We start from the raw sequence: 12999 nt of genomic DNA, 5'->3' as shown, positions 1-12999 counted from the left end.
GTCTCACAAGTCACCCTGCAACCAACCACACAGGCTACCCCGCCCCCACCACGAAATTACATTTTAAATATTTTTGGTCCTGTGCTAACAAACATAGCTGAGTGTCAATGACTAAGTTAATGTGTTCTAATAGTTAAAGGAAACACATGTATCTCTCAAATGTTTCCAGAAAGTTCCTCATCAGATGCCAATAGTCCCCCCTCATGCAGTGAAATATATATTCAGGAACACCTTATGACCAGCATAACCCTCACACAAACAGTAGGAAGAAGCAGCATATAATAATATCTCCACAAGGTGGGTACTGGGAATTTCTTCAAAAACTAACTCTATGGATAGGTCCCCAGTACATGTTCATTGCAAAAGGCCACCCTGAATTTGGGCTTTTACAAATAATAGTTGCATTTCACTTGATGCCACTCTCAGATGCTGTAAATCCCATCCCTGCTACTGAGGGCACAGGAACCGTGGCCGGCAGAGAGCACCTCCCTCCAGCATGCAGTCACACACACACCTGCCCCCCGCCCCCCATGCCCTCTCCACAGCACAGCCCGGTTTTACACTCTACTTCGGGGACAGAGCACCAGTGGGGCCTCACACACATTGAAAAGAACTTTCTACACGAACACACGCTGGGCACAACCTGAGTAACAACTTCCAAATGCCTGATGAGCCCAGTCTGGCAGTGAGCTGGGGTGGTCCCCACCACCGCCAGCTGGTGCAAATTCCTCTCCTGAGACACCTACAGGGAAGAGCCGAGGACCAGAGAGCAGATGAAAACCTGCTGACTCCCGGGAAATACCGGAGCCTCCGGGAAGACCTCTGGAGGCCCCTGGTTGTAAGTTATATTCCGTTAGGGAATTCTTCATCAAGTTCATCAGAAGTGACCCTGGAAAAGCACTGTATGTAGCCCTGCGGTTTTTAAGAACAAGGTCGGATTATATGTGTTCAAATGGAAAGATCTTAAAGATCTCTGTGGAGAAAGGAACCTGTGTGGATTGTTCTCAGGCGCTGGTGAGTCAAGGAGAGTGGGCTAGGGAGGGGCTGGCATTCTCTAGGTTATGTACTGATGTATTGCTAAATTTCTTCACAGCAGCATGTACTAGCTACGTAAGTAGGAAAAAGGAAGAAAAACACTGAGTGCTAATATTTAATGGAATCCTATCTGAAGGAGATATTTGTGTCATCTTTCTGTTGTGTGAACTCTGCATGTTCTATGCAGTTTCCTTATGTCCCTCCACATGGCCCGGGCCAACTGCAGGGGCAGTAGACATCAGGACCACCCTCAGGTTGCCGGCGGCAGTGGACCAGGCTTCCCCCTCTCCAGCGCAGGCTCCATCACGTGAAGGTCCTACCTGGGGATCCAGCCTGGGAGCTGCCTCCCCTGGAAACCTCATTTTAGGTTGTCTCTATTTCAGGAATGGTGAGAAGGAACTGAGGGTAGCACATACAATTTGAGACCCAAGGCTGCAGGATTCCAAACAGTACCAGAAAGGAGGCTCCAGGCTCACGGCACTTTCCTGGGCACCACCCTGGCCCAGGGATGACAAGAATCTCAGCTGGGGCTTTTCTACATCAGGAATCTGTCACCCAGAACAGATGGCACCTACTTTTTTACCCATGGTGGAAACCCAGGAACACAGGGAAACTTCATAAATACATCCTCATTTTCCAGTCAATATAAATGTCCAATGAAGTACAGCTGAGAAAAGGAGAGAGAACGCTTCTTCTTTTACTGGACTCATGTAAGTAACTGTAAAGAACACCCAAGATTCTTTTCAAAATAGTTTTTTCTTTCTGCAAGGACCTGTGAGTACCAGACCTACTGGGGATTATGCTCAAAGTTGAAGGTTTTTATCATGAGGGCCCAATTCTTTCATTAACTTAAAAACTGCCAATAAAAAAATCTAAATAAAAAATGTAAAAGGAGCAAAAGTTAACACTTAAAACGATGTTGGGAACATGGGTGAGCCCCAGTATGTCATGTTCTTTGTATTTTGAATTATTTCATAAATGGAAAAAAAGAAAAGGAAAACAAATTTCACACGAGGTTTCTTCCCAAAGGCCAGGCAAGCAAGTCTCATTATTCAGGACCTGCTGGCCTGAGGAGCTGCAGCTCATGCTGGGCCCAGCTCAGAGACCACAGCGGCAAGGATTTGTCTCTTCTGAAGGCACGGCCAGGGGACAGGGGCTCTGGCCTTCCCGAGCCTGCAGCAAGCCTCTGGCCCGGCCACAGCCACATGAGGCCTCCAACTCAGCAAAGGGCAGCTCTGAACCTTCATATCTTTGCTTTAAGAGGAAAAATACCACAAGATAGGTAAAACTCTCTCAGGTAACAAAAAGAATTACCCTGAGTGTGACTTGACAGTGCTGTGATAGTAATTCTGTCCATGAAACTGAGGACACAAAAATCTGGAAGCTAGCAGATCTTGGGCTGCAACTCTAGCAAATGTCAATGGTGTACTGTTTTATATTTTTAAAATAACAGAGAAATAACAAAGGTCATTAAATGTTTCCCCAAAACTACGAAGAGATACACCAACACTAATGTTTAATCTAAGGAACAGGAAAGCTTCCCAGGGTCTTGCTAACAGGACACAATGATATGAAATGTAACTTAGAATACAATCTAACTGCATTTTTTGAGAAAATTAAAAATAAGATCATGAAATGCCTTTTAAAGCTTTCCCCTACCAAATCATGAGCTAGATATTTAAACCACATGATCTGCCTGGTGGTAGCCAGCCCCAAGTCACCTTCACAACAGGAGAGGAATCCCCAAGGGCCTGAGACCCTCCTCTGGGGTAGAACACCACTGTAGTGTCTTAGTCCCCCAGCTCCAAGTCCCAAAAAAGGCCAGTACTCCCAAGGAAAACACCCTCATTCAACAAACAGCAGCAGTCTGTACTCACTGTTGAAAAAGAGCCTTCACCAAGAATTTTCCCAAATTTAAAGTCTTCTGGCCGTTTCTTCCGAGGCTGTGGTGGCGGCTGTGTGGCGTGTTGCACCGAGTTGGCGCTTGGCCGGGATTCGGCCGTGGTGCTGTCCATGGTGGGGCCCTGCCTGCTACCACAGCTGGGAACGCCAGGGGCCGTGCTGGACTCAGTCTGGGTCCTCACCATTGATGGGGACGGGCAGGAACATAATACCACGCTGGACTGAATAGGAACGGTGTCATACTGGTGGACACAGGAAAAAAGAGGTAAGATTCAAAGTGGCTCACCCTTCCTAAATGTATGAACTAAAGTGTTGACATCGTTGAAACACCACCAAGCACAGGGCAGACCATCTGATGTTCTGCCATGCAGTTCGGGCCACTGCCCTCCTCTCCCAAGTCCCTTCCCCGCTCAAATTCCACCCTGCCCTGTCCTGCGTGCCCACAGACCCCAGCACCCAGAACCTACCTGCCCTCACCCTCTCCCTCAGTTCTGTGTAAGTCTCCAACACCTCCCCCCACCCCCACCCAGCCATGGCCAGCTGGCCTTCCCATCACACTGCCTGGCCTAAACATCATCTGTGGCCCTGTCCACAGAGAAAGCTGGTCCAACCCTGTGACCACGTTGTCTCCCATCCCAGAACCCTTCCCCTGCTCACCCACTCACATTTGATATAAGGCTAGACACACAGAAGGCACTCAGGGTTTGAACAGACTAGCTTAAGACTGTATCCCGGACTTCCCTGGGGGCGCAGTGGTTAAGAATCTGCCTGCCAATGCAGGGGACACGGGTTCGATCCCTGGTCCAAGAAGATCCCATATGCCACAGAGCAACTAAGCCCGTGCGCCACAACTACTGAGCCTGTGCTCTAGAGCCTGTGAGCAGCAACTACTGAGCAGGCGAGCCACAACTACGGAAGCCCACACGCCTAGAGCCCGTGCTCCACAACAAGAAAAGCCACTGCAATGACAAGCCCGCGTATCGCAACAAAGAGCAGCCCCGGCTCACCGCAACTATAGAAAGCCTACACGTGGCAACGGAGACCCAAAGCAGAAATAAACAAACAAACAAATAAATAAATAACTATACCCCACAACTAAATAGAATTTTAACCTAGCAGTCCTGGAACACAGAAGTATAACTTAATGGAAAGAAGAGCCCAAGAATTGCCAACTACATGTAAAAGTTATAGTTAACAAGAAATAAGCTGTTCAAACTGGGCCCGTGAGCCACAATCACTGAGCCTGCGCGTCTGGAGCCTGTGCTCCGCAACAAGAGAGGCCGCGACAGTGAGAGGCCCGCACACGGCGATGAAGAGTGGCCCCCGCTTGCCACAACTAGAGAAAGCCCTCGCACAGAAACGAAGACCCAACACAGCCATAAATTAATTAATTAATTAATTAAAAAAAAAGAAATAAGCTGCTCAAAAAGAAGACAGTAGTGGAATAACTGCTTAACAATTTGAAAAATAACTGATTTAGAGCCCAACTGCTCACTACACACCAAACTTACCTCTAAACAAATTAAAGAATTATATGTTTTTTAGTTATTTAAACAAATTCAAAAACCTAGCAAGTTTTTAAAATTTTTCAATGCAATCGCTATTAAAAGAAGCTGGCTTCCTTGCAGAAATCGACAAGATGATCCTAAACTTCATATGGAAATTCAAGGAACCCAGAATAGCCAAACAATCTCAAAAAAGAACACTGGAGGACTCACGCTACCTAATTTCCAAATTCATTACAAAGCTATAATAAGACAGTGCAGGTCTTCCCTGGTGGCACAGTGGTTAAGAATACGCCTGCCAATGCTGGGTACACGGGTTCAAGCCCTGGTCCGGGAAGATCCCACATGCCACAGAGCAACTAAGCCCGTGCACCACAACTACTGAGCCTGCATGCCACAACTACTGAAGCCCACGTGCCTAGAGCCTGTGCTCCACAACAAGAGAAGCCACCGCAATGAGAAGTCCGCACACAGCAACAAAGGGTAGCCCCTGCTTGCCACAACTAGAGAAAGGCTGTGCAGCAATGAAGACCCAACGCAGCCATAAATAGATAGATAGGTAGATAGAAAGAAAGATAGAAAGAAGACAATGAGGTATTGGCATAAGGATACACACGTGGGTGACTGGAACAGAGTCCAGGAATAAACCCGTATGTCTACGGCCAATCGATTTTTGACAAGAGTGCCAAGACCCTTCAATGGGAAAGAACAGTCTTTTCAACAAATGATGCTGGGACAACTGGATATCTACATGCAGAAGAATGAAGTTGGATGCCTTTCCCACGACAAAATTTAACTCAAATGGATCAAAGATCTACATGTAAGAAATAAAACTAGAAAACTCTCAGAAGAAAATATAGGAGTAAATCTTTATGAACTTGGCAATGGTTTCTTAGATATGAAACCAAAAGCACAGGAACAAAAGAAAAAAACAGGTCAAAGGAACTTCATCAAAATTTTAAAACTTTTGCGCTTCAAAGGCACCACCAACAAAGTGAAAGGACAACCCAATTATGGGAGAAAATATTTTCAAATCATATATCTGATAAAGGAATTGAAGGAATTGTATTCAGACTATATAAAGAACTCTTACAACTAAATTAAAAAAAAACCACACAGTTAAAAAATAGGCAACAAATCTGAGTAAACATTTCTCCAAAAAAGACATACAAATGGCCAATAAGTACATGAAAAGATGCTCTACATCATTAGTTACTATGGAAATGCAAATCAAAGCCACAATGGGACTCCATTTCACACATACCAGAATGGCTAGAATCAAAAAGATAATAATAACAAGTACTGATGGAGACAAAGAGAAATTGGAACCATCGTATTCGTGGCAGGAATGTCAAATGGTGCAACCACGTTGAAAAACATTACAACAGTTCCTCAAAAGGAAACAGGTATCACATAACCCTGCAATTCCACTCCTAGAAATGAAAACATAGGTCCACACAAATCTTGCACAAGCATGTTCATAATAGCATTATACATAACAACTAAAAGGTGGAAACAACGCAAATGACCATCAACGGATAAATGGATAAACAAAATGTAATCTAGCTATAAAATTGAATATTCAGCCATAAAAAGGAAATACTGATATATTCTAAAAAACAGATGAACACGCAAAACATTATGCTATGTGAAAAAGGCCAGACACAAAAGCCCCATACTGTATGATTCCATTTATCTGAAATGTCCAGAATAGGCAAATCTATAGAGTAAGAAAAATTAGTGGTTGTCAGAGGCTGGAGGGGAGAATGGGGAATGACTGCTAATGGGTTTGTTTTTGGAATGATGAGGATGTCCTGGAATTGGATGGGGATATACAACCTCATGAATATACTAAAAGCCACTGAAATACACTTTAAATGGGTGAATTGTATGGTATATGAATTATATCTCAATAAACTGTTATAAAAATAGCTATATCATATATGACTACATTAATTTATATATAAGATCTCATTCAAATCTGTAAATCCTAAAGACTTTTTCTAACGACGAAACACGCAAAGGATTAGGCACCAAAAAAACTCAAGTAACTAGATGGAGAGATATACCGTGTTCTTGGATTGGAAGAATCAACATTGTGAAAATGACTATACTACCCAAAGCAATCTACAGATTCAATGCAATCCTTATCAAACTACCAATGGCATTTTTCACAGAACTAGAACAAAAAATTTCACAATCTGTATGGAAACACAAAAGACGCCAAATAGCCAAAGCAATCTTGAGAAAGAAAAACGGAGTTGGAGGAATCAGGCTCCCTGACTTCAGACTATACTGCAAAGCTACAGTAATCAAGACAGTATGGTACTGGCACAAAAACAGAAATATAGATCAATGGAACAGAATAGAAAGCCCAGAGATAAACTCACGCACATGTGGTCACCTTATCTTTGATAAAGGAGGCACGAATATACAACGGAGAAAAGACAGCCTCTTCAATAAGTGGTGCTGGGAAAACTGGACAGCTACATGTAAAAGAATGAAATTAGAACACTCCCTAACACCATACACAAAAATAAACTCAAAATGGATTAAAGACCTAAATGTATGGCCAGACACCATCAAACTCTTAGAGGAAAACATAGGCAGAACACTCTATGACATAAATCACAGCAAGATCCTTTTTGACCCACCTCCTAGAGAAATGGAAATAAAAATAAACAAATGGGACCTAACGAAACTTAAAAGCTTGTGCACAGGGCTTCCCTGGTGGTGCAATGGTTGAGAGTCCGCCTACCAATGCAGGGGACACGGGTTCGTGCCCCATCTGGGAAGATACCACATGCCGCAGAGCGGCTAGGCCCGTGAGCCACGGCCGCTGAGCCTGTGCGTCTGGAGCCTGTGCTCCGCAACGGGAGAGGCCACAACAGTGAGAGGCCTGCGTACCACAAAATTAATTAATTAATTAATTAATTAATTAATTAATTAAAATAGCTAAGGGACTGTGGCCATACAAAGCTCTGTTTCTTATACTGCATATATGTTTGTTCATAAAGGATAAAAATTTTCTCTCTCCATTAAAATAGGGAAGGGAGACTTCAGAGAACTATGAAGAAGCCTGCAGAAAGTGCACCAAGAACAGGCAAGACAGGGGAGCACACAGTAACCAATGGTTTGCAGAGGGTGACAGCTCAACCACAAGAGAAAAGTTGGAGACAGAGAAGCTCATTTTAAGATAACAAGTAAAAAACAAATCTAGACAGAACATCCTGTGACCCAAACATGATGAGCACGGAGGTGGAGAAGTGAGGCAGCAGGTGGCAAGAACAGGCAGGAGTCTGGGCAGTCCCCAAAAGACCATATAAACCTCGGCTCCACAAGGCAGGCCAGCCCCGGGAAGGCCAGCTCAGGCAGGGTCACCCCAGAAGACACACCACATGCCAGCTCCCAACCAAGGAGCCACCACCAACTCTGGAGCTGCACCACAGCTGGGAGAGGGCAAGCTTCTTTTACTTATTTGTCTGTCAAGATCATTATCACTTCAGGTAAGGTATACAAATATGAAGGAATTAACCCAAGGCATAGCATCAGTGAAATACTAGGAGAATATGACTAATTGGCTTTGTAAAAAATATCTAAGAGAATCTGACTTTTTTTTTTTTTTTTTTTTTTTGCGGTACGCGGGCCTCTCACTGTTGTGGCCTCTCCCGTTGTGGAGCACAGGCTCCGGACGCGCAGGCTCAGCGGCCATGGCTCACGGGCCCAGCCGCTCTGCGGCATGTGGGATCTTCCCGGACCGGGGCACGAACTCGTGTTCCCTGCATCGGCAGGTGGACTCTCAACCACTGCACCACCAGGGAAGCCCGAGAATCTGGCTTTTTAAATGTGGCACACAGCACAAACGTGACCAGCAGTACAGGCTCTCTAGCTGGAATGGGAGTCCAAGACACAGCATTTAGTTATGGCAAACTGCTGTTTTCTTGAACGCTCTATGGGTCGCAGTAAGTCAAGTGTGCCTTATGCATTTCATAAACACTCTATCTCATGAGAGGTACCAAGGGCTGGACCAAGCTCTGTGGTCAGTCAGTACCTTAATGATTTGTCCCTATAAACAACGCATACAATCTTAACAGAAGTGTAATCAAATTCAATAACTTCCTTGGAGATTAGCTGGAACTTTCTGTCCTCGAAGGCAGTGGTAAGTGGGGAAGAGGTCACAGTCACCAGGCTGAAGCCCATCAAGAACCAAGATAGGCCTGGACTGTCCTCACCAGCCAGGCCAGCTGCACGATGACCGAGAGCTGTGCCCAGGGAGCACCAAGAACCTCACAGGGCTCCCAGACACAGCTCTGGGCCTGTGTCTGTAAGCACGCCCTGGGCCTGCAGGGTCATTCCGAGTGCAGACCCTCAGGCCCGGGACTGAGGAGCAGCAGGACTGTGTGACCCAAAGGGACACACGCCGAGAGAGGGGAAGCAGAAAGAGCCAGCACTTCACACAGCACCGTCCCAGGCACTACAGCACTGCTTCCAACAGGCCTGGTCACAGGCCCACCGGGGGCCATCGCTGCCCAACGAGATAGGGGAGGGGAGAGCACCGCCTGTCTCTGTCGTGCCCCACCCCCACCGCACCTGTCCCACCAAGTGTGGGCCTGTTTACCGACCTCATCTAAGTTCACCTGTGCGCCCAGCCTCCTGCCAAGTGAGGCTCAAGAAGACAACCGGAGATGCACAGAACAGTGGCAAATGTTGCTTTTAATTCAAAACTGACAAGTGAACTACTGAATAAAATCTCAAACATGAAGTTTTTAAATAGCAAAACGTGATGAGTTGACTCATGGACCTGGAAAAATGTAATTTTACATAGACATGCTTCTGGACCCAATGACAATTCTAGCAAAGGCGCCAACGTATGTGTCACATGAAGGTTTCTGGCACAGGCGAGGGACAACCCACTGCTTCTTCACGGAGGGCAGAAGCTCAACTCTGGGAGGGGAGGTGCTGGAAGTGACAGCCAAGAGCAGCAAGGATGAGGAGGCAGGGCCTGCAGGCAGCAGGCATCCACAGCCACGGAAAGCAAGACCTGGCGTGACAAACACCATCAAACTGGCTACTCCAGGGACAGATGACCCTGATGTCAAACACCCTGGGAAGGCCCAGCACAGTGAAGAATGCTTATCCTGGCTTCAGGAATACTTGCCGAGGAAAGGGTCTTCAGCTCCAACTTCCATAATGATAACTGAACACCCGTCCAGCCCACGGAGAGTGGTCTCCAAAGACAGTGAAAGGTAAGTCTAATGAAACACTCGTTGACAAGTACATGTTTCTGAGAGCTTTCTTTCCTTTTCATCAAAGTAGTTTCTATGGTTATTTAAAGAAAAAAAAAAAAAAAAAAAGGTCTCCAGAACAGGTCCTCAAAGGAGAGCACTGTCCCTTAGAAAATACAGGTTTGCTCCTGACCTCAGCTGGGCCAACCCCACACACAGGTACCAACCAGGCGGCAGCCCTCAACTCGCAACTCTGCCCATTTCTGGTAGACATGCAGAAATCAACCACGAGGTGCACTGAAAATCAACATGCTGTGTCAACAGAGCTGGACCTGCCTCCAGACCTATGACACCGAGCAGCATCTGGCTGGGCAATGACAAGGTAGGAGGTAGAAAATCGTGCTGGATAAAACCTGCTCACGTCCTCCCTGACACCCGTCCATGATAAGCGCCACGGAAGATGCCCAGGCTACCTGTATACTTCCCAGAACCTGTCACACGGTAAAGGTTGGAGCACAGGATTTTCCCACCTGTAAACATTAATGCACCTGATGCCAACTCTTACTTTTACAAGATGCCTGGCAAGTTCATCCAGCCCAAAAGCACAACTTCAATGAGAGGTATGAAGGCGGCTGATAAGCCTCTCTTTAAGGGATACATGCCACCTTATAAATTAACATAACCTAGTTATGTTTATGTTAAACATAACCTAGTTATGTTTATGTTAAACATAACAGTATAAATTAACATAAACTAGTAAGCCGTCTTTCTCTGTCATTGGTAGCTGGCTGAAACTGTCAGCATGCTCTGGACAGGTGCAGAATGTTCTGGAGCCTAAGCTAAACCACGCCCGCTTCAGTTTGGTGGGCACTGAAGTAAAAGGCTTGACTACAGTCAGAGGAGAGAAACAGAGTGTGTGCTCTGGAGACGCTGGCAGGTGGAAACATGACCCTGGGGCCAGGCTGAGAGGGGGCAGGAAGAGGATGTTGTATGTCTACACACATACACCTGCCGGCCTCACCCCCAGAGCACAACCACCATCCCCCTCCACCTCAAATGCCCAGGACTCCGCCACTGCCCCCAGGAACCTCTCCGCCCCTTCATCCCCCCACACACAGCAGGCATATTTTGCTGTTTGCCACAGCTTATAGTGCATCCCGCAGCGCAGTGCACACAGTCCCAGGAGGGTCAAGGAGAGCGCCAAGACCTTTAACTCACTAGCGCAGACAGCTCTGGAGTGACTAGATGTGGAGTGACTTCTGTTAAGTACACCCTATTCTCCAAAGCCATGCTTTTCTGTTATGTCATAAAAATACATGCACTCATTTTGCTCATCAGTGTTTCTCAAAAAAGGTAAATTAACCACATTTTTAACCCAGTTACTCAACAAACATGGCCGCTGTGCTAGCGAAGGTCCAGGGACTTCGCTGTAAGGCAGGCATGGTCCCTACCCCTAGGAAGCTACATCCCAACACAGTGACAGACCCAATATCATTTACAGAACTAGCAGATGAAAGCTGTGAGGGCAGCCATGGCAGAAGTGGATGAGTGCTGTGAGGCCGGAGCGTAGGTTGGGGAGGGGCTGGCAGAGGGTGCTGGGGGGGTGGGGGGGAGCGGTCAGAGGGCTGCAGCAGGTCCAGGGGAGGGTGACAGCGGCTTAGATGTGCTGCAGTGGCAGGAAGGGGAATACTCACATACAAAATATGAAATATAATAATAGCTAATCATGCATCACGCATTTCAAAATTTCACTTTCCCCTAATGTTTCAGATTCAAAATTCAGATTCAGCAGCCTTTATGAGTCAGAAGGAAAAACCAGTCATTCTGAAATCAACATCCAAGTGAAGTGTAGAATGAACTCCGGATTTTTGAAATGGCAATAACAGATGATGTAATACAGACAGACATACACACATATCTGCTTTTCCACCACATGCTTTATGAGAAACGGCAGGGCCACCACCAGCACTTCATAGCAGCTTCAGTGATTTAAGGTAAATGCAGTAGTACCCTCAAGACCACGCTGTTTTATCCACTTCATCAACAAATATTCACTGAGCACCTACTATGTGCCATGCACTGTTCTAGGCACTGAAGATACAGCAAAAAACAAAACTGAGCCCATGCCCTCAAGAAGCCCACATTCTAGTAGGAGCAGACAGACTCCCCCCAAAAAACAAAAGCCAGGTAAAATACACAGTGTGCCAAATGGTGATAAATAACTGTGAGAAAAATACAGCAGGGAAGGAAGATGGGAGTGGTACAAATTTAAATAATCAGAGAAACCCTTACTAGGAAGGTGACATCTGAACAAAGACCCAAGGAGGTGGGGAACGCCTTCCCAGGAGAGGACTGGGCAATGAGAAGGCCCAAAGGCAGGAGCAGCTCTAGACTCACAACAGTCCAGCTTGGCCCTCTGGACGGGCCACCTCCAGACAAAACCTCTGGATGCCAGGCAGGACCTCAGGGTCCCTGAAACACTCCTCCTGGGGTCACTTCTGGGCACCTCAAACCACAAGGGTGGAAGCCTGAGCAATGGGACTTGCCATAAGAGTCCTGGTGCCTCCTGAACCAGAGTCTGATGCCAGCCTAACCCTTGCTGTACTGTCCCTCATCAGACCTGGGCTGAAGATGCTGAACACCAGACCACTGCCGCTCTGGAAGCGCCACAGCAGCATCTGCTCTGCTCCAGCTTTATGGGCATGATGACACAGGGACTTGTCATGGCAGCCTTTCTCCTTCATGGAATTCCGCAATTTCCTTCCTGCCTCGGCCATAGCACGCCAGCCAAGTACCTCAGTGCAGGACCAGCTCTCATGGGCCCTCACTGATGGAGAGATGTTCATAGTGACAACTCTGTGCTCATGCTTTCTCTTCCTGCAGTCATAAGTCACTGGCATGGGTATGTTTTAATGAACAGTTTCACTTCTGCAGTTAAAATGATGGTCGAAATATTACCTTTTAAAGCACTTTAAAAGCATCAATTATAAAATGAAAAACCTACGAAAAAAGCCCTCTTCCAGTGTGAAAAGCCCAAATGCTTATTTGTACTACAGCTATTATTCTAAAGGGCTGATTTTTTTTCACATTTGAGGTGGTAATTAAGCTGCATAAACAGCACTCTGAGACGGTCTGCCATGATCTGGAGGACACTCACTATACGGTGGCCCAGGGGTGGAGGCGGGGGTCAGGCTCCCGAGGAGCTCCTGCCAGCCCTCCAGCCCGGGGCCCTGCAGAGGCAGTGCAGCCCTGTGTGCCCAGGCAACCCAGGGCCCTGGGAGAGTCACTCCCTCCCAGCACAGCCCAATCAGCTTACCACCCATTTGGTGACC

General features: G+C 46.6%; 1 protein-coding gene across 1 annotated transcript in view; it reads right to left on the bottom strand.

The window, feature by feature from the left end:
* PDPK1 (3-phosphoinositide dependent protein kinase 1) overlaps positions 1-12999 on the bottom strand; it is a 71586-nt gene that overhangs the window by 41098 nt on the left and 17489 nt on the right. The window contains exon 2 of the mRNA XM_079944179.1: positions 2913-3179. Within this exon, the coding sequence (XP_079800305.1) occupies positions 2913-3179 (267 nt within the window). The remainder of the gene's footprint in view (positions 1-2912; positions 3180-12999) is intronic.

This window comes from Stenella coeruleoalba, assembly GCF_951394435.1.
Source record: "Stenella coeruleoalba genome assembly, chromosome: 15".
NCBI classification, from domain to species: Eukaryota; Metazoa; Chordata; class Mammalia; order Artiodactyla; family Delphinidae; genus Stenella; species Stenella coeruleoalba.
The sequence above is the reverse complement of the archived record's forward strand: the minus strand, read 5'-3'. Positions and strand labels throughout refer to the sequence as shown.